Here is a 21555-nt window from a genome sequence, read left to right as displayed (position 1 = left end):
CCCTCTCCCAGAACTCTTGGATTGTTTTAGGGGGTCACAGTATTGATTATAACAGCTCTGGCTATTCTTGTTAGTCACAATAATGACTAATCCCTTTCTATCTAGATAGCTAGCTCATAGCTAGCTCTTTCCGTCCATAGACCTCAAAGCACTTCACAAACCAGTATCATTATCCCCTTTTCACAGAGAAGTTGGCACTGCCCAACTTCCCTCAAGTGCCCCCATCACTCACATGTCACACCGGAGGGGGTGGGGTGCAATCCAGCTCCCACCACACGATCCATTCTGGGGATTCCCAGCCATTCCCAAATGTTCACAACCAGGACAGCGCCTTGCTATTGCACCCCAGGCACCTGCCATCTCCAGGTCTGAGCGCCCGGCGCTGCAGGGCACTCAGGAGCACAGAACTCAGCCACCCGCTCACTTAGAGGCACAAGGAGGGAAGTATCTTATATGCTTATATTCCCTCTCATCACCGCTGTATCTGTGCACGTCACAATCTTTAATGTATTTATCTCACAACATACACGTGCTAGGACAGCACTATCACCCCCTTTGTACATGGGGGGAACTGAAGGACAGAGAAGCTAAGGCTATGTCTACACAGCAAAGACAAACCCACAGCCAGCCCTGCGCCAGCTCACTCAGGCTCATGGGGCTTGGGCTGCGCACCTGTTTCACTGGTTTGTAGATTTCTGAGCTCGGGCTGGAGCAGGAGGGTCCCAGAGCCATGGAGAAAAATGATACACAGGGAGAAGAGAGAAGGCCAAGCAACACTCCCAGGCTGCTGATGCTTGTAACAGAGTATATCAGAGACTTTAAGGGACTATCACGATTATCTAGTCTGACCTCCTGCACATTGCAGGTCACAGAACCTCGCCCACCCACTCCACTCCTGTAACAGACTCATAACCTCTGCATGAGTTACTGAAGTCCTCAAATCGCGATTTAAAGACTCAATTATCTGTCCTGCCTTAGTCACAGACCAGGCCCCCACCACACCAGGTGCTGCATACACCATACAGGGTTACAGTCTGAGTATTTATGCCAGCCTCTAGATAGTAGTTATCCAATACATTAGCTCCCATCACTACCAAAACGATAGTCTCTGGCTGCAGGATGGGAGCAGCCTGCCTCTGCTGCTGCTCAGACTTTTGCCAACATAAGCAGAATGAAACGGACCCAAATCTTGTCAGTTTCACAGCTGACCAACCATCTGGGTGATTCTGGCTCCTTTGGTTCTGTGGCAGCCTGGCAGAGCTATAAGCAGCAGCAGAGGCACCCGGGCGTGGCTGCCTGCCTGCAGATGCAGAAAGACAGCATTGCATTGTCAGCTTCACCACTGGAAGGTTTAACTTCCCAATCACAAGGGCTAGAAACTATTTTCCTGAAAGCTTAGAATCTGCAGGAATCAGTGGCATTTCCCTGGATTAGAAAGTACCTGAAACTGGGGGATAATTGTAATAGGTTAAATCGCATCCCCACAGGATATAAAAAGTCCCTCTCACACGGGGGGGGATTTCATGAGTTTGAACACCCCCTGTGCAGCAACGAGGGGGAAATGACGCATGGTCAGGGGTCCACTGGAAAGGTGGAAATGTAATGTCACCATTTGCAATCCTCTGACGAGCTGTGACCCAGGACAGGAGGGGAAAAGGACAGTTTTACTGTGTGTCTCTTGCAAGGCACTTCAACCCACCCTGGCAAGGCACAGCGCCTGGATCTCCTGGCAAAGGGCCACGTCTGCACTTTGCTTCTAGGCCAGAGGCTGCGAAGTAAAACCTGGCCATTGGCAGGGCAGGATGGGCACTTAGGAGCATGATGAAGCCCCGCTGCCCAAAGAGCAGATCCCCGCTCTGGGCCCCTGAAGCCCAAGCTTGAGGGACACCTGCCACTCGCTGGAACCGGGCGGCTGCAACCCGGATGCCCTGACAGCAGATCTAGGGAACGCCTGCCTCTGAGTTGCCTCCGTGCAACAGTCCTCTGCCATGGCAACAGGCTCCCCATTGGCCAGCCGGAATCCCCGGGAGCCAATGGGGAAGCAGCCCGTGTTGCTAGGCTCTCTGGGATGCAGCGGGGACGATTATGCCCAAACAAAGCGTGAAACAGGAGCAGGACAGAGAGGCTCCAAAAATACCCGCCTGGGAAGAGCCAGATCTCCTTCCAGGAACACAGGGCTATAAATAACCCGCTCCCCACTCAGCCGGCTGCCCCAGAGACAGCGGGGCCCGGGCCGTTGGCACTGTGCCACGGAGGGATCAAGGCAGTGCCCGCTCCTCCGGGAGCGCAGCGCCACCCAGGCACAAGCAGGGAAGAGCAGTGGGGGCGAGGCACAGGATGACAGCACCACCTCTCCCTCCCACATGCCACCATGAAGCAGTTCACACAGGGCAGCCCTGGAGCCTGGAGTTGGCACTGCCCAACTTCCCTCAAGTGCCCCCATCACTCATATGTCACACCGGAGGGGGTGGGGTGCAATCCAGCTCCCACCACCACATGATCCATTCTGGGGATCCCCAGCCATTCCCAGATGTTCACAACCAGGGCAGCACCTTGCTATGGCACCCCAGGCACCTGCCACCTCCAGGTCTGAGCGCCCGGCGCTGCAGGGCACTCAGGAGCGCAGAACTCAGCCACTCGCTCACTTTACAGGATATGGTCATTGTGCTGTCCCGGCTCCGTGGGCAGTTCTAGGCCCTAGTCTCTTCCCAGGAAAAAGGATCATGAAGCAAGAGTCTCTGGCACGGTCAGCCCCCTCTCCCGCCACCATGGCCACAAAGTCTCAGTGCCAGGGCATATCTAACTCACACAGCATGAAGCCTACAAGTTCCCAGTCAAGCCTGCACTTTAGAGAAAGCCCCAAGCTGCTGGAAGATTCAGAAATGCCCACTGGCGAGTGGGTATTACAGCTCCATCTCTGCACTCAATCCACAGAGAAGCCAAGTCTGCGACAACCTAAGGAGCCCTGGCTCTAGCTCTGCTCTAGCTGCTCATGCTTCTAGTTCTGGAGGCCCCCAGTTCAAACCCCCAGGGTGGCGGCCTCCACACACACTGTAGGGGCAGGCAGGGCACCTTAACTCTGCCCCCATCTGAAACCGAGCACCACCAGAAACTTTTACCCTCCTCATAAATCAAAAGTAACTGGGTGAGGGAACAGCTCCAGGGGTCACCGTGGCTGACTCCTCCAAAGCACCTGCTCAGAGGGCTGGGGCCATCAGAAGAGAACATACTATTGCTATTAATTTTGCGGAAGGTGCTCAGGTACCATGATGATGGGCTGCAGTATAAAACTAGAATGACAGGTGTGTTCAGGAGCAAAGATTTATGAGAGAAGGTTAGAGATACGCACCAGAGCGGTATAAAGAGTGGGTACGCCCCCCTTCACCTTTCACACAACCAATCTGGTTAAAAGGCAACTGCTTTAAAACCATGTAGTGACTCTTTAAGTAGTTTGTGAGCCTTCTAGCGGTGCTCACCGTGTTGCATGCCAGAAGCCAGCCAGAGCAGCAGTACATATGTTAGGTAGGCTTTGCAAGCGTGTGTGCGTTTAATAACCAGGGTTATTTGAGACCCAGCCGGGCCTGTGTGGATTCTTCATATTATTGCTGGAGTGGCAAAAGATACAGCAACCCAATTAAAGGAAAAGTTGTTTTTGTACACACAATGCTGTTCACCTGCAGAACTCACCACCATAAGAGCGGGGCCAGGACTGAGAAAGGGATTAGGAATGGGGATGAATAATTAAAACATCAGCATTATATTACATGGGATTTTTTAAAAATGAGGGATATAAAATCTGCTGTTTTGGGACATAAACCTCCCTCCCTGGGGGTTAGGAGGCAGGATCCTTTCCTGGTTCAGCACTGCACTTATTATTGTGGTAGCGCTAGAAGGCCAAGTCACAGTCCAGGCCCCACTGTGCTAGGCACTGTGTATTATTATTTATTAGGTGTATTATGGTAGTGCCTATGCCTACAAACTCCCAGCATGGACAAGGCTCCCACTGTGCTAGGTGCTGTACATTATTATTAGGTATATTAGGGTAGTGCCTAGGAACCCCCAGCACAGACAAGGCTCCCACTGCGCTAGGGGCTGTATATTAGTATTTATTAGGTGTATTACGGCAGTGCTTGGGAGCCCCCAGTCATGGGTCAGGACCTCACTGTGCTGGGTGCGGCACATTATTTATTAGATGGTACTGTAATACACCTAAGAGCCCTACTAACAGACTAGGACACCACTGGGCCAGGAGCTGTATGTTATTGTTTTGTTAGATGTATTACGGTAGGGTTTAAGTGTATTATGGTAGGGTCTAACTGCCCCAGTCATGAACCAGATCTTCCTTGTGCTAGGTGCTGTAGAGACACAGATTCAGCGGAGAGTCCCTGCCCCAAACTGCTTCCAATCAGTTCCTGGGTACCCATCCATCACACGGGCTCATTTCATTTGGAAGCATTACCCCCTCCGTGATGGACAGACATGGTTCTCCCAGGGCAGCCCATGTGGGCAGAGTTAAAATGCTTTGGGTGGCCCCAGCATGCATCTGCCATCTGGGATGGGTTCAGACACCCACCATCACCTCCTCCTGGCCCAGCTAATGGCACTGGCACTCTCAGGGACGGGCTCCACTCCAGCCAGAGCAGGATGAGGCCATGGCTCAGGGCACTACCAAACACCACAGTATGGGTTGTCCATGTGGCTAATCTACAGCACTTTGAAGGGGTCTCTCTCTATCTTATGTACTTACATGGCTCGCACCACAACAGAATCTGAGTGCCTCACACTCTTTAATGCCGCAGGAGGCCATTATCCACCTGATACAGATGGGGAAACTGAGGCACAACGCAGCTAAATGACTTGCCCAAAGCCACGCAGGGAGACTGGGGTGGAGCAGGGAACTGAACCTGGGTCTCCCAAGTCCTCGGCTAGTGCTCTAAGAACTGGGATGGCTGCCCTCTCAGAGCTGGCGACTCTAGGAACTCCCCAGTCATTAAGCCAGGAGAGCCCCTGACCGCCACTTCCCCCACTGAGGCAGAAAGATCCCCTTCCAACTAAGCCTTAACGCGAACAGACAGCCACTGTTGTTCCAGGAGTCCCTTCCTTCTACTGCCAGGGAAACACGGAAAGGGAGACAGTCAGGAGATAGAGGCGAGCCCACTGTGGGAACCGGTAGGAGAGATGGGGATAGACCCTCTGGGTGGGAGGGGGAGGAGAGGAAATGGCAGAGGACAGGCACACGGACTGGGGCAGGGGGGAGAGAGAAACTCACAAGGGGCTGGCCCATGAGGAGGGGAGGGAAATTAACACTCAAGCTTACATCAAGGCCACAAGTTCTGGAGTAGCTAAGACCTGATCAGTCCACCAGAATAATGGCAAACCCAGCAGACCCTGGGGAAGGGAGACACCCTGAGGCCAGAGACCAGCCGCGAGACGAAGGCCCTCCAGTGGTGCCAGAACTCCAGACCCACACGGCTGCCCTCCCACAGGCAGCACCCCAGAGTCAAGGAGCCCAGACAGATCAGAATGAACCAAACACAGTCTTTTGCTCTCCCCACTCCCCTGGGAGCAACACTCTCCAAACTCTGCTAGGAAACAAACCGGAATGACTGCACTCATATGTGCATGTAAAGATGCCCTGCAAAAAGCACGAATGGCCGCGGCCTCTTCCAGCATCTGTGCAGCCGGAATGGGGCCCACCACCCCCACAACCATATTTCTGTTTGACTCTGGGAAATGGGTCTTCACCACTCATTTCTACTGGGAGACTCTATGGACAACCGGAGAACTGGCTGGTGTGTGACTGCACAGACAATCAAGCCTGGTCTACATTAGAGTTAGGTTGACAGAAGGCAGCTTATGTCGAACTAACTCTGTTAAGTGTCTACACTAAAATGTAGCTCCCACCAACGTAACTCGCCCACTACACCGATTCATCTCCACCTCTGCAAGAGGAGTAGCGCTTAGGTCAATTTAGTTAGATAGAGGTGGCATTGCTTACATCTAATGTTGCTGCCTTTCACAAACCATCCAGCAATGCCCCACACTGGCAGTTAAATCGATGCAAGTGCATCTAGTGAGGACACACACCGCCAACACAAGACGCATAGTGTCAACACGTAAAACCAATTCAATTACTGCAGTGGCTGTACATGGACATAACTTAGGTCGACTTAATTTTGTAGCATAGACTTGCCCTCAGTAAGGGAAACCGAGGGCAGGACTACACTTAAAATGCTGCAGCTACGCCCCTCCGTACAGATCCCTCCATCTCACCGGCCCTGTCCAAACCGGATCCCCTCCATCCCACACCTGCACCAGCCCTTCCCAGACCCCCTCCATCCTAGATCCATACCACACAGTCCCTGTTCAAACTCGGATTCACCCCATCCCAGATCTGCAGCACTCCAATGCAAATATCCCCACAAAGCATCAGGCGCAACCCCCCCCTGCACAGATGCAGATACCCCTGTAGAGTGCAGACCTCACCCCAGACACACACACCCCAATTGCAAAAACTCCACCCAGACCAAGATCACCCCATCACCTCTCAAAGCTTGGGAAGAGAGTGAAAGTGGGGCAGGTAGGGCTAGGGGGTGATACCTGGGATGGTGCAGGGCCACGGCAGTAAAGTGTTGTTAGGATTAGATAGGGAAGTGAGGTGAAAGGGATTCCAGGTTCCCAGAAGTGGGAAGGGGGCCAGCTTCCTTGGAGTGGAACAGGAATGGGCTGCACAGTTTTGGGGTGGGGGGGGCATGGATTGGGACAAGGCCATAAGCAGCATGTAGGAGCAAATTTCTCAGGGGTGCCACAGAAGATCAAGAGAGCCACCCAAGCAGAAGGGGAGGGAAACATAGTGATGGTACCTAAGGGGGGAAAAATTGACGGTCCACAGATAGCATCAGGATAGAGTTTTCAAGTGGTACCAGTGTGGAGGAAGGAGGGGGCAGTTTCCAGGCAGTACCAGAAGAGAAAGGAGTTTCCATGTGCTTTTGTGGGGTGACAAATGTAACAGGGTTCCCAGGGTCCAGACATCAGGGATACCCATGTGGGATCAAGGTTCTCATGGGGCATGTGCAGGGAAATATGGGGGTGGGGGGGCAGGGCACTGCAATGGGTAGCGATCCCAGGTGGCTCCCGGGTGTGGGCAAGACAGTTCCAGGCAGGTGCCTGGGGGTGGAATTCCCGTAGGGGATTTTTCAGTTGACATTCAGTGAGAACAATGCTTTGTGAGAGGAGGTGGGGCTGGAGTTCCCGGGTGAAGTACAGGGTGTTCCCAGAGGTCATGGGGGGTTGCCAAGTGGCCGATTCAGGAGCAGCTACAGCAGGCAGAGGGCTATGGAGAAGGGGAAGTTACTTTCTGGGCAGTGAGTTCCAGGGCAGGTCCTGCTTTGAGCAGGGGGTTGGACTAAATGACCTCCTGAGGTCCCTTCCAACCCGGATATTCTATGATTCTAGTGGGGCAACAGAGCGTCGCTTCCTGGGTGATGGGATCCAGGGCCGGTTACAAATACAGGGGGCCAGGGGCTCTGAGGCAAGACGCAAGGGCTCACTTTCTTTATGGTGGGTTCCAGGGCAGGTAGAGCAGGTCAGGGATGGATCAGTTTCAGAGAAAGGTTAAATCTTGGGGGGTCAGCTCCCAGGAGGAAGATCCAGACCAGATACAGAAGGGTAGTTTCAGGGCAGGCAAGGCTTTCAAGTGCAACATCCAGGGTACATACAGACGGGCAGGAGGAAGGAATCATTTCCCAGGAGGAGAGGATTTATGCTAGGTACAGCAGACTGGTTCCAGACAGATGAGGCTCCAGGCAGGGAGCAGGGACCCTGGCTGGTCTCATCTGTGGCAGCATCCCTGCCAGGGGAGGGGAGCAGGACAGGTGGGAAATTGGGGGTGGAGGTGGGCCACCCATGGCAGTGGCCCTAGCAGATAGCTGGGGTTTCTGGCAGGGCCAGGGGAAAGAATCGATTCTGGGCCAGGCAGGGGTACAGGGGGGAAGAGGGTCAGGTCTCAGGCAAAAGAGGGAGGGGATTTTGGCATGGCGGTCTGGGAAGTGGGTCTCCAGCCAAGGGCTGGTGCCAGGCCTATCTCCCCTGTGGCAGCCGCCCTGGCAGGAAAGGGAGATTCGGGGTGGGGACATACAGAGAAGAAGTCGTCGGGGGGGGGGCAGTTTCCCGTTGGGGTTCCTGGGGGCAGCTGCCCTAGTGAGAAGAGAGATGGGCGGGATGGGGAGGACCCCAGGCGAAGAAAGGAGGACGTTGGAGATGCCAGGCACGGGGGCACAGGCCGGTCACGGGGATGGGAGGGAGGGAGGAAGCTGGTCCCGGGCGGCGAGGGGCCCGGTCGGATCTCGGGGGCGGGGACACCGGGTCAGATCCCAGAAGGACGCGGGAGGGGCCGAGACGGGTCCCGGAGGCAGGGGGAGGGCCCGTCCCGGGCGAGGTCGGGTCCCGGAGCCGGTTCCGATCCCGGGGGCGGGGAGAGGGGATGGGGCGGGTCCCGGGCGGGGAAGGGCCGGTCTGAGCTGGGCGGGGCATACGATCCGGGACTGGGCCGGTCCCAGGGTCGGGGCCGGTCCCGGGCGGGGGGTCGCGGCCGGTCTCACCTGCGGCAGCGGCCCTGGCGGAGGGTCTCGGGCGGGCCGGCCCGGCGCGGGCGGAGGCGGGTCCCGGTCCCGTCCCGCTGCGGGCGGCGCCCCCCGGCGGCGGGTCCCGGTCCGGTCGGGCGGCTCCTGCGCGCGCCCCGGGATTTCCCAGTAATGCAACAAAAAATGGCGACCACAACAAACCGCCGCCGCCGCCGGGGCACCGCGCATGCGCCGCGCCGGCCGCCCACGTGATCCGGGCCAGCCAGCGGGGCGTGCGCAGGCGTGCGGCCGGCAGCCCACGTGATGAGACTGACCAGAACGAATCTACGCACGCGTGTTACGGAAGGGGCGCGTGACCAAAATCAACGGGGCGAAATGCGCAAGTGGAATGGCCCTGACAAGTGACTGAGGAGCCGCTTGATGGTGTCATAAATTATCGCCGACGGTACCGCCTCATTGGCGCTGACGTACCACGTGACCGCTCCTGGCGGTGCGCAGACGCTCCCCCTTCCCCCCCCCGCACAGGGCACGCGCCAGCACGTGACCTTTCTCTCTCCCGAACGCAAGCCACAGGCGCCGGCGGGGAAGCCACGAACTGCGCGTGCGCACCCCCATCCAATCAGGGGATTCCTTGGGCAGCTCCAACCCTTCTCTGAAGGGCTTCTGTCCTCGCCGTTCGGAGGGGGCTGGGCAAGGGCGTTTCCTCCTCCGCACGAGGCTCCCGCCCATTCGGACCAGACTAGGCCCCGCCCCTCGGTGACCTGCCCCCGCTGGCCCCGGCCCAATTCCTCCCCTTAACCCGGCCCGCTACCTGCCCCCCCCCCGCCCTTGGGGATCGCCCAGGGCCGGAGGCCCCCCCCCCGGGTTGCCAACTGTCCCAACCCCTTACCCCGCCCCCTCCGCCACGCCCACAGACCTGCCACGCCCCTTCTCTGGGGCCACGCCCCCACTCCCTCAGTGTCTCTCTCTCGCCCCCACCCTCACGGACTTTCAGGGGGCTGGGGTGGGCTCTGGCCAGGGCCACGGGGTTCCAAGTGTGGGAGGGGGCTCCAGGCAGAGCCTGGGGCAGGGGCTTGGGGTGCGGGCTCTGGGAGGGAGTTTGGCTGCAGGAGGGGACTGGGGCAGGGGCTTGGGGTGCAGGAGGGGGTTCAGGGGGCAGGCTCCGGCCGGGAGGTGCTTATTGCAGGTGGCTGCCGCAAGCATCAACATATCCAGCATCAGCTCCTAGGTGCAGGCAGCTCTGCCCCTGCCTGCAGACACCGCCCCCGCAGGTCCCGTTGGCCCCAGTTCCCCATTCCCGACCCATGGGAGCTGATGAGTTGGCACTCGGGGCAGGGTGCAGAGATCCCCTCGCCCCCCCTGCACCTAGAGCAATGGTTTTCAAACTTTTTCTCTGGCAACCCCATTGAAGAAATTTGTTGATGCCTGCAACCCAACGGAGTTGGGGATGAGGGGTTTGGGAGGGAGCTCTGGGCCGGGGCAGGGGGTCACCGCTCTGAGCTAGGGGTGCAGGCTTTGGGGGCGGGGGCTGAGGGCTTTGGAGTGCAGGAAGGGGCTCCGGGCTGGGGGCACAGGCTTACCTCAGGTGGCTCCCAGTCAGCAGCGCAGCGGGATGCTAAAGCAGGCTTCCTGCTTGTCTTAGCACCGCCCATCGCACTGCACCCCAGAAGCAGACAAACCTGCTGCTACCTAGGCAGAGGCACACAAGCGGCTCCACGTAGCTCTTGCCCGCAGGCATTGCCTCCCCGCAGCTCCCACCGGCTGGTCCTTGGGGCAGGGGTAGCAGACAGAGCCCCGTGGCCCCCCTGCCTAGAAGCCGGACCCGCTGCTGGCCACTTCCGGGGCGCAGTGCGATGTCAGAACAGCTAAGGACTAGCCTGCCTTAGCCAGGCAACAGCACCATCGCCAAGACTTTTAATGGCCCGGTCGGTGGTGCTGACCAGAGCCGCTGTGACCCAGTGCTTTACATTCCACGACCCAGACCCACAGTTTGAAAACCACTGGCCTAGGGCTTGTAGGGACATGCCACCACTTCCGGGAGCGGCATGGAGCCAGAGAGCCTGCCTCAGCCCAGCTGGGCAGCCAGACTCTTAGCAGCCTAAAATCTCCCAAATTGGCTTCAGTAGCCTCCCGGAGATCAAGCCTGATTCTTGGAGACTCCCGGTGAAACCAGGAGGGTTGGCAACCCTAACCCTCTCCAGGTACCTTGACAAACTCCTTCCCCCGCTTTGGAAAAAATCAAGGAACAGGCCCCTGTCTTCCTCCAGAGACACTCCCCCCAGGGCTGGGGGGAGTCCCCTCCCCACCAGGCCAAACCCCAACCCGTCCCCAGCAGGCACTGAGCTTCCCCAGGCCAACAGTCACCCTCAGGGTTGGGGGGGGGGGGGAGTAGGGCAAATGGCCCAAGTGGAAGCCACTGAAGATAGGGTCACTACTCATGCGTGTGAACTGCCTGCCTAGCACACACAAACCTGCCACTACCATTTTCCCATATTTTAATAAAAATACATCTTGGAAAAAAAAAAGCCACAAAGCAGAATAGAAATGAGTCCCGGGGGAGAGGGAGGGTGGGCAGCGAGACAACCCCACACCCAGGCCCCATGCCAGCAGACGAAGGGATCCGGCCTGGGGGCCCAGTGACAAGGAGCTTCAAGGAGACACTACTTCTTCTGTTTGGGGGCAGGTCTGGAAGAGAAAGACAAGGGTTAGATCCACCTCCAAGCAGAGCTGCCTCCCAGCCCCACAGGGCAAGCCTTTACCCACCACACCTGCATGCATGTTCCCATTAGGGGGTACATGGATACCCCCAATCCCTCTGCTGGGCAAACCCAGCCATTCTCTCCTCCCCAACCCCACCTCTCACATCGGCGCAGCTGTACCTGTAAATCCCCACCACCACAGCATGGTCTCGCTCGTAGGGCTCCAGCGTCAGCTGCTCTTGGGGTTTCATGTTCTCCTGCTGCATCTTCTTCACCTCGGAGGCGAAGACGGCCTCGGGCGCAGCTGTGGAGTCGATGCAGTTGGCCTAGAAGGAAGCAGTGAGCAGCTAAGCAGCTTTCCCCTTCTCTGTGAGCGATCCTGTCACTGGGTATCCCCTCCCAATGCCGAAAGTTGCCTTCCTGCCATCCCTGAACCTGCCCCACAACTGAGCCCCCTCCTCCAGGGACACAGAGGAGCCTACAGTCAAGGGCTTGGAGGGACCAGCTCTGGCCCAGGAGATCCAGCAGACCTCCACAAGAGACAACGCCTGCACATGGTGCCTGCAGCCCAGGGGATCCAGCATGGGCCAGAGGAGACGGCCCACAGGACCCCCCAAAAAGGTCCCAATGCACAGGACTGCAGCACAGGGGAGTTACCCTGTGCTTGTGCAGCACCTTGCGCACCAAACCCCCCTGATCCTTGGGGACTACTGGAATAACTAGCAACAAGTGACCAGGAAGCTCCCCACTGAGCCCAAATATTAGACAGCCCACGGGTCCCACCCCAGGGCACTGGGAGGGGCAGCAGCCAGGCCCCACTGCCGTTACCTTGATGGAGATGACGAAGTGCCCTCCGTTCTTCAGGAAGTTGTGAGCGTTTAGGGCCACAATGCGCGACTGGTCAGGCTGGGCCACGTCAGCAAAGATCACGTCCACCATCCCTGCAGGGAGAAGAGGGTGGTTTAGATGTCTGCCTTTGCTATCCCACCAGCCAGGGGGTGGAGCCAGGCCCATCCCCTCAATGTAGTGCAATCCAGCCCAAGCATGAGCCTGCTGCTCAGAAGACACCCAAGACAGCGGCTGGAGAGAGGGAACCCCATTGTCCCCCGGTGCAAGTGGAAAGCATCAGCCCAGCCTCTGTGCATGGCAGAGAACCTCTCTTGGTAGCTCCCCCCACAGCTGGGGAAACTGTTCTGTGGGGGTTACAGGACCCTGGGCATGATGGGACGGATCTCACTCTGAAGCCCCCGCTTGCTAAGAAAGCCATTTCTATCAGCAGGGGTGGGGAGTTACTGGATTTTGTGTGTGACGGGGGATCCTAATTCTGTAGCCTGCCCCCCTGCCAGGGAAGCCCAGGGCCCCGCAGCCCTCACCGATCAGCATGCGGTACTTGTGCGGGTGCCGTGCGTCCTCGATGACAGGGATGATGTTGGTGCGTTTCTTCGCCACGTTGATGAGGTCACGGCCCGAGCGATGGGAGAACTCCACGGCGTACACCAGACCTTCCTGGGTGCAGCAAAGAGCCGAGGTCAGCCATCTCCCGCAAGAGCAGAGCAGCCTCTCTTCCCATTCTCCCTGCCACCCCACGCCGCCACTGCAAGGCAACCAGGCACTGTCCTCTTTCAGCACAGCTGAGTCAGACCCTCTAGATGTCCTCCTCCCCGCCCCGTTACAGACCTGGGCCCAGCAGTGGCTCTGGAGGGAAAGGCTCCTTACCGGCCCCACAATGTCAGAGACGTGCGAGACAGTGGTCCCAGAGGCAGCTCCCAGGTACAGGACCTTGGCTCCCGGCTTGATGTGGATTTGATCAATGCCGCCCAGGATGGCCGCCGCCAGCTTGGAGCGGAAGGGGTTCCAGGCGCGGTACTCCACCTTCAGCTCACCGTCCTGCAGAGAGAGCAGTGGGGTCAGAGCGGAGCTGGGGGGCTTCCAGCTGGCTGTAAGCATGCTCAATAGCGGCATCCTCCCCCACCCTCCAACGCCCTCCCTCCTGTGACAGCACCAGCTCCGGTCACACTGGAGCTGCCCAGGCTGGCTGGCACCATCCCACCCCCAAGTCCTGGCGCAGCCAGCGCTTCCCTGAACCTCTTCCAACCACCGCCCAGCAAGGCCACCTACCTCCACTGAGATCCTCTTCTCCCCGTACACAGACTCGCCTGGCACCAGATTCTTCGTCACGAGCGCATCTTCCTTCCCCCTGCAGATGAAGACACCTGGGGTGGGGGGAAAAAGATGGGAAGCCATCAGAGCAGGGGGAGCCCCTTCCCTGAGCTGGGGGAACATGTCCAGCTACGGGAAGTAGTCGAACACTCCTGAGAATCATGAGGGGATCTCAGCTGGGCAGCCGAGCCATGGATCAGCCGTACAACCTCCCAATAGCAATATCGGAAACGCTGGACAGTGCTCCGCCCCAGCTGTGCCCCAATCAAGCACAACCCAGCATCTGGTCAAGAACCCCAGTGCCACCCCGCTCCCCTTTGGACAGACCACCTTGGCCACACGGCCCCCACTGCTCCGAGAAGGCAAAACTGCTGCGTCCCATGCCACTCCAGCACCCACTGCCTGGCTGGTTACCTTCATGCCTATGGGGTTCCACCGTCACCTTCTTGCCTCCTTTAAACCCTCCTCGGCCGCCCCGACCTCCACCTCCACGGCCACCCCGGCCTGGCCCACCTCTTCCTCGGAAACCACCGCCTCCTCCTCTTCCTCCTCGGAAGCCTCCATCGCTTCCGCCAGGAGATTTAAACCCACCACCTACAAGGGAGAGAGGAGATGGAGTAACAGGAATGTCCCCCTGCACCAGTGCCCCCGCCCTGCGCGGAAAGGGGAAGGGCACAGCATCTGCACTCTTTGGGACGGGATGTGAAGGGGACCAGCATCCCCCTGAGATCGCAAGGGGGGAAATAACTCAGGCAGGGGTTTGGCCAGGGCACCCCGATGGAGCTGGGGTAGGATGCACTCTGTCCGTGCAGTCAACGTCCACCCTGAGCCAATGTTCCCCAGTCAGGCACTCCTCCCTGACCACAAAGTTCCCCCCTACTTAAGTGATGCCACTAGGGCACACGGGGCACTTACCTCGGCCTCCCCGGAAGCCCCCTCGGCCTCCTCCGCGCCCCCCGCGGGGGCTGAAACCTGTAACCAGGAGAGAGAGTTACAGACAGCACCCCCCACACGCCCCCCCCCGCCAGCACCCCCCCACACCTCCAAAACCGGAGGGGGGGAGGGGGGACAGAGATCGGCCTGCGGCCCAACACCGCTCCCCACCATTGCTCCCCCCCATCACCGCCCTTCCCAGGGGTACGCCCCCCCCATCCCAGGGACATGGGGCTCCCACCCCAACACCCCACTGACCCCATCCCACCCACCTGCCATTCCACAGCCGCCCTGCCCCCCGGCATCTCTCCAGCGCCCCCCGGCCGCTCCCCTCCCCCTCGGAGACACGATCCCCGCGGTACCCCCCAAACATCCCCCAACCCCCATCTCCCAGGGACAGTGACCCCTCAACCCCCCCCCCCACGCCACGTGATTCCCCCCCACTGACCGCCACCCTTCACGGGCCCCCCGACCGGCCCCCTCTGCGGGGACACCGAGACCCCCACGGCCGCCCACGTGGGCCGCCCGCGCTCACCCGGCCTCATGCTGCTCCACCGGCGCCGCCAGCCGCCGCGCTGCCACTAGAGCTACCCGCGCACGCGCAGCCCCGCTCCGGAAGAGCCACCTCTGCGCATGCGCACAACAGCTTCGCTCACACACACCCCCGCCTGCAGGAGGCACCACGGGAAATGTAGTCTCCGCCGCCGGCGCATGCGTGCAGCCACTCCGAGAGGCCGCAGGGAGTGTGTGCAAACATCGGTGCGCACCGTGTCCTGCCCAAGGGCAGGGGCTCGGTGTGGGGCACCACCCCTCCTCCCCCTCAGGGCTGATGAGGTCAGGTGGCTGCAAGGGTAGTGAGGGCTGGGTGCAGCCCCTGAGCTGCTAAGGTGGGGGGAGTCCAAACATCGAGCAAGTAGGGGCACCCTGCGGGATAAAAGTGGAGTTAATGAGTCTGTTAACGGGTGGAACTCCTTGCCACTGTGGTTGCAGCACGTGTAGCTGAGCTCAAAAAAGACCTGGGTAAGTTCTTTGGCTATTAGCCAAGATGGCCAGGGATGCAACCCTGTGCTCTGGGCAACCTTAAACCTCTGACTGCCAGAAAAGGGGAGGGAAGGAGGGATGGCTCACTCCAAAATTGCCCTGTGCTGTGTTCTGCCCCTGAAGCTGTGGTATGGGCCTCTGACGGAGACAGGATATCGAGCTAGATGGACCCTTGGTTGAACCTATGTGGCAGCTCTTATGTTCTAATTAATCTATAAACCCCGGGATTTTGCCCCACAGGAAAGTCAAATTGTCATGAAAAAAATTAAAAAATTGAAATTTCCTGTGAAACAAAAATTTTTAAATTTCTTGCTGGAAACAGTCCCCCCAAAAAAATTCAATATTTCCCATTAAAAACATCTAACATGTCCCATGGAATTTGTTTTAATTTCTGCAAAACAAATATTCCAAAAATTTTACTGCAATACATTTCCCACAAAAGTAAAAAAACAAAATTTCCTATGAAACATTCCAAAATTTCTCATGGAAAATTACTTTTAAAAAAATCAAAACGACCCTGACAAATTGGAGAATTCATCTGAAATCCACAAGATGAAATTCCAGAAAGACAAGTGCAAAGTACTGAACTTCGGAAGGGAAAATCAGACGCACAACAACAAAACTGGGACTGACTGGCCCGGCGGTCACACTGCTGAAAAGAGTCTGGGGGTGATAGTGAATCACAAATTGAAGGCAACGCAGTTGCAGAAAGGGCTAGTATCCTTCTTGGCTGTATTAACAGGAGGGTTGTATGTAAGACACAGGAGGTAATGGTCCCACTCTGCTTGACACTGTTGAGATCCCAGCTGGGGTATTGAGTCCAGTTCTGAGTGCTGCACTGTATGACTGGTATGGACAAATTCGCCAGAGTCCAAAGGAGAACAACAAAAATGATCAAAGGTTTAGAAAACCTGACCTGTGGGGAAAGGTGAAAACTCTGGGCATGTTTAGCAATCCTGTCCTCCAAACGCTTGCAACCCCTCCCAGCTTGGTGTCTGCAGATTTTATAAGCATCCTCTCCACTCCATTGACCGAGAGTACCAGACGCACGTCCAGTGCAATCCATTTGGCATGTGAGTGTTAGCACGGCCCTGTCTATAGATTCAAATGCTTTTTCTAATACCATTTTACCTGTTTTTCCCCTAAAGGGGCAGCAGGTGCTATGCACTAATGGGGATAATGTCAGACCATGTGGCCACACTGGTTTGATCCTAGGTCTGTGCAAAAAAAAAATGGTAGAATCAGCCAACCATAAGAAAATCTGTTTTATCTGGGGGGGCTGGATTTCAGGAACTCCTTGTTCAAATGACCCCAGATTTGGGTCACTAACCCTACCGGGTGTCCCCTTGAGGCATACAAAATTTCAAAGCAATCTGGGAAACCAAGTGGATTTCAGAACACTTAGAAGAGTTGACTGCTAAGCACAAAGCTGTTCTCAGCCAAGTGAAAGTCGCAAACCATAAGGGCCTCAGGTTCCAGGCTGTGGGAATAGCCAAACAAGCGCAGCTATCAGCGGACCAGCTCTACAGGGAAGACGTTAAGAGCATTTCTACAGAACCCAGTGCTCTCCAAGCCAGGTCAGCTCATCTGCTCTTCCCATGCTCCTTGCAGATGGAGATGAGTTACTGATTGGGAGTCCAGGCACAGAGGTGTAATTAATCAGGCAGAGTATATGACTTTTGGATACCAAAGATTTACCAGAAATTGCATGATAGCCAGGAGGGAATTCCAGCTTCGCTTCCATTAATCCAAATAGGGTAGGACTGGAATAGCCAAAGACCACAGTCAAGCAGGTCTTGGCATATGTGTGACATTCTGTTCCTCAAGGGAACACCCTGTACCCCCATGTTCATCCTTATAATATGATTGTGTGGTATCCAATGCAAAGTTTGTCATGTCGGGTGTCTTCAGAAGGCTCATGATGCACTGAGCATTGTTGTTATAGTAATGTTATAGGTTGTAATTTCATGTATATTGTTATGAGGCTAAAAATGTGTCCTCAGGCTTAAAACAAGCCCAGGCAAAAACTCTCCAAAAGCAGAGGGGCAGTTCACACCTCATCAGGGCATGGATGGGACAAACCCAGCCCAGCCTCACAGGAACAAAGGACACTGGCCTAGGCAGCAACAAAGGATCTGTTGGGCTCTCCAGTGAGTCACCTCCCTTCCTTTGGTCAGCTAGGGACTGCGATGAGGTAATGCTCACCTGACTCTGAAAAGGGGGAGCAAAGCCAAGAGGGAAGAAAGAACATGATAAAAGGCAGAGAGTTTGCCATGCTCTTCCTCTCTCTTCCACCTCCATCTACAGACATCACCACCAAACAACTGAAGCGCTGATCAAAGGGGAGAGCCTGGCTGAAGGGCAACCAGCCAGCCTGTGGTGAGAAGCATCTAAGTTTGTAAGGGCCCTGAAAGTGTTAAGATCAGCTTAGAATGCGTTTTGCTTTTATTTCATTTGACCAAATCCGACTTGTTGTACTTTGACTTATAATCACTTAAAATCTCTTTTGTAGCTAATGAATTTGTTTGTTTATTCTACCTGAAGCAGTGCATTTGGTTTGAAGTGAGTCAGAGACTCCCCTTGGGATAACAAGCCTGGTACATATCAATTTCTTTGTTAAATTGACGAACTCGTATAAGCTTGCAGCGTCCAGCGGGCATAACTGGACACTGCAAGACGGAGGTTCCTAGGGTTGTGTCTGGGACCGGAGATATTGGCTAGTGTCATTCATGTGCACAGTCCAAGCAGCGGCTGGCCAAAGGTGCCCAGTCACGTAGCTGGGAGCAGCTTACATGCCAGAGGCTGTGCGTGAACAGCCCAGGAGTGGGGTTCTCACAGCAGAGCAGGGTGAGGCTGGCTCGCAGTGTCGAGGATTGGAGTGACCTAGCAGATCCCCGGTCCAGATAACACCAGAGGAATGTCACAATCTGCATAAAGGAAGAGCCAGGATCCCTCATGGCCAAATCCCAGGGGTAATCAAGGCCTGGCTGTCTCATATGTCAGCCCAGTGCATGTAGTCTTTGTTCCAGAGAAGCCGGGAGTACAACCCGATGGGAGGAGACGATGCTCTCAGACTGACAGGAAAGGTCAGTTCAAATGCTGACCCCTATGTAAAGAATTATAACCCAGATGAATGAAGAAGAGGAAAAAAGAATTAAAGAACAAGTGAGTGACTGACCCCCTATGGGGAGAGACAAGGGGAAGGAGATGGAATACATAGTAGTGGGTAAAGGTTAAAGGCAATGTGGTCTTGGGGCTAAAACACTGGGCTGGGAGTCAGGAGATGTAGGTTTTAGACTCATCTCTCTTGCGTGATCTTGGACTTTTCCTTCTTAATTTCTCTTCCTGTCCTTTGTCTATTTTGATTGTAAGTTCTTCTGGATACTGTGTCTGTGCAGCACCAGGCACGACAGGTCCCCGATCTCACCTTCTGGCAAACACAGGCTAGGGACACCATCCCTGCCCATCCTGGCTAATAGCCATTGATGGACCTATCCTCCAGCAACTTATTTAGTTCTTTTCTGAACCCTGTTATGGTCTTGGCCTTCACAACATCCTCTGGCAAGGAGTTCCACAGGTTGATGGTGCATTGTGTGAAGAAATACTTCCTTTTGTTTGTTTTAAACCTGCTCCCTATTAATTTCATTTGTGTTATGAGCATGAGCAGTACGTGACTCCTCCATTTGGGGAGGCTGGGTGCGCCTGGGCCGTGGCTCCGCTCCGAGGCCTACCCCTGCTCAGTCGCCATCTCTGAAAGGCCTTCCAATGTTCCGCCCCTGCCTACCCTCCCCACCCTCCCCCCCCACTGCTCGTGCCTTTTCACCCAGACACACACCTCCCGCCCGCCCACTGGCCAGCTGGCTCACCGCTCGCATGCACGCACCTCTTCACCCCCTCCCCCAGCCTCCCTCCCTGCCCACCCACCGGCTGACCAGCACACCCCTCTTCACCCCTCACTGCCCGCGCACCCCTCTTCACCCCTCCCTCAAGACCCCCATGCTGGTGGAGTGGGGCAGGAAGAGGCGGAGGGAAGGTGGGGCCTCGGACAAGCGGGAGCGGGGCCTCGGGGCGGGGCACCCACTGTTTCAGCAGCCATGGTCTCCAAAGGTGGTGGGCCCGCTGTCTGGGGAGGCTTAGCCTCCCCTGGCCGCTTCTACCGCCGCCTCTGGTTATGAGGGGTCAATGACACTTCTCTATTTACTTTCTCCACACCAGTCATGATTTTATTTTTATAGACCTGTATCAGATCCCCCCTTAATCGTCTCTTCTCCAAGTTGAACAGTCCCAGTCTTCTTAATCTCCCCTCATACGGCAGCCGTTCCGTACCCCTCATCATTTTTATTGCCCTTTTCTAAAACGTTTCCAATTCCGATAAATCTTTTTTGAGATGGGGCAACCGCATCTGCAGGCAGTGTTCAATATGTGGGCATACCATGTGTCACGGAGTGTGGGGGAGTCCAGGCCCTGCACCCCTCTTCCTGGGATTCACTGAGACTCTCAGTGAGCCAGTAAAACAGAAGGTTTATTGGACAACAGGAACACAGTCCAAAACAGAGCTTGTGGGTACACCCAGGACCCCTCAGTGAAGTCCTTCTGGGGGAGCAGGGAGCTTAGACCCCAGCCCTGGGGTTCCCTGTGTTCCTCCACCCAGCCCCAAACTGAAACTAAACCCACCCAGCAGGTTCCCTGCTGCAGCCTCCGTCCACATTCCTGGGCAGAGGTGTTACCTCCCCCTCCCCCTCCCGGCTCAGGTGACAGGCTCTCAGGTCTCCCGTCCCCAGGGCACATTCCCAGGTCAACACTCCCCCCTCCCTGCTGCGTCACATCGTCACATCTCTCCCCCCTTCGAGACTGAACTGAGCGGGGTCACTGTGACCAGTGACCTGGGGAAGTTCGGGGCCCCCTCTCCGGGACAGCGCATCCGCTATCAGGTTGGCACTTCCCTTCACATGGACCACGTCCATGTCGTAATCCTGCAGGAGCAGGCTCCACCTCAGGAGCTTGGCGTTGGCTCCTTTCATCTGGTGCAGCCAGGTCAGGGGCGAGTGGTCGGTGTACACGGTGAAGTGTCGCCCGAAGAGATAGGGCTCTAGTTTCTTGAGGGCCCACACCATGGCCAGGCACTCCTTCTCGATGGCCGCGTAGTGTTGCTCCCGGGGTAGCAACTTCTTGCTCAGGTACACGATGGGGTGTCTCTCCCCCTTTTCATCCTCCTGCATTAACACCGCCCCCAGTCCCGTGTCGGAGGCGTCGGTGAACACCACAAAGGGCTTGTCAAAGTCTGGGTTTGCTAGAACTGGGCCACTGACCAGAGCCTCCTTCAGCGCCCGGAAAGCCTCCTGGCACTGCTCGGTCCAGACCACCTTGTCTGGCTTCCCCTTCTTGCATAGCTCAGTGATGGGGGTGGCTATGGCGCTAAAGTGGGGCACAAATCTTCGGTAGTATCCTGCCATCCCAATAAAGGCTTGGACCTGCTTTTTGGTGTGGGGAGCGGGCCAGTCTCTGATCACCTCCACCTTGGCCGGTTCCGGCTTTAGGTGGCCGCTCCCCACCCGATGGCCCAGGTAAGATACTTCAGCCATCCCCACCTTGCACTTCTCCGCTTTGACAGTCAGCCCAGCCCCCTGGAGTCGGTCCAGCACTTGTCTAACCTGGGACACGTGGTCCTCCCAGGTCTGGCTAAAGACACAGATGTCGTCAATATACGCCACGGCAAAACTCTCCATCCCCCTCAGGAGCTGGTCCACCAGGCGCTGGAAGGTGGCCGGCGCTCCCTTGAGGCCGAAAGGCAGGGTCAGAAACTCATAGAGCCCCAGAGGGGTGATAAAGGCCGATTTCAGCCGGGCATCTGCATCCAGCGGCACTTGCCAGTAGCCCTTTGTAAGGTCCATGGTGGTAAGGTACCGAGCTCCTCCCAGCTTGTCTAGGAGCTCGTCCGGCCTGGGCATGGGGTAGGCATCCGATACAGTGATGGCATTGAGCTTCCGATAGTCCACACAGAACCGGACTGACCCATCCTTTTTGGGGACCAGCACCACCGGCGAGGCCCAAGGGCTGGCCGATGGCTGGATCACCCCCAAAGCCAGCATGTCCCGGACCTCTCTTTCCAGGTCCTGAGCAGTTTTCCCTGTGACTCGGAA

At 56.7% G+C, this 21555-nt stretch overlaps 2 protein-coding genes across 2 annotated transcripts in view; both read right to left on the bottom strand.

Moving 5' to 3' along the window:
• The window catches only part of LOC141977614 (dual specificity tyrosine-phosphorylation-regulated kinase 1B-like), a 46167-nt gene extending 37357 nt beyond the window's left edge, over window positions 1-8810 (bottom strand). The window contains 2 exon segments of the mRNA XM_074939147.1: window positions 8601-8636; window positions 8639-8810. Of these exon segments, the coding sequence (XP_074795248.1) occupies window positions 8601-8636; window positions 8639-8810 (208 nt within the window).
• A 2303-nt stretch (window positions 8811-11113) lies between these two features.
• On the bottom strand, window positions 11114-14969 carry FBL (fibrillarin). The gene is made up of 9 exons (XM_074938165.1): window positions 14910-14969; window positions 14357-14413; window positions 13856-14035; window positions 13400-13494; window positions 12998-13168; window positions 12655-12787; window positions 12110-12222; window positions 11462-11607; window positions 11114-11267 (listed from the first exon to the last, which is right to left on the bottom strand). Exons 1-9 carry the CDS (start codon window positions 14917-14919, stop codon window positions 11243-11245), a joined length of 930 nt encoding a protein of 309 aa, XP_074794266.1. The 5' UTR covers window positions 14920-14969; the 3' UTR covers window positions 11114-11242.
• Between the last annotated feature and the right edge of the window lie 6586 nt (window positions 14970-21555).

This window comes from Natator depressus, chromosome 24 (assembly GCF_965152275.1).
Source record: "Natator depressus isolate rNatDep1 chromosome 24, rNatDep2.hap1, whole genome shotgun sequence".
NCBI lineage: Eukaryota > Metazoa > Chordata > Testudines > Cheloniidae > Natator > Natator depressus.
Note: the sequence above shows the minus strand (reverse complement) of the source record. Positions and strands in the feature narration are given on the sequence as shown.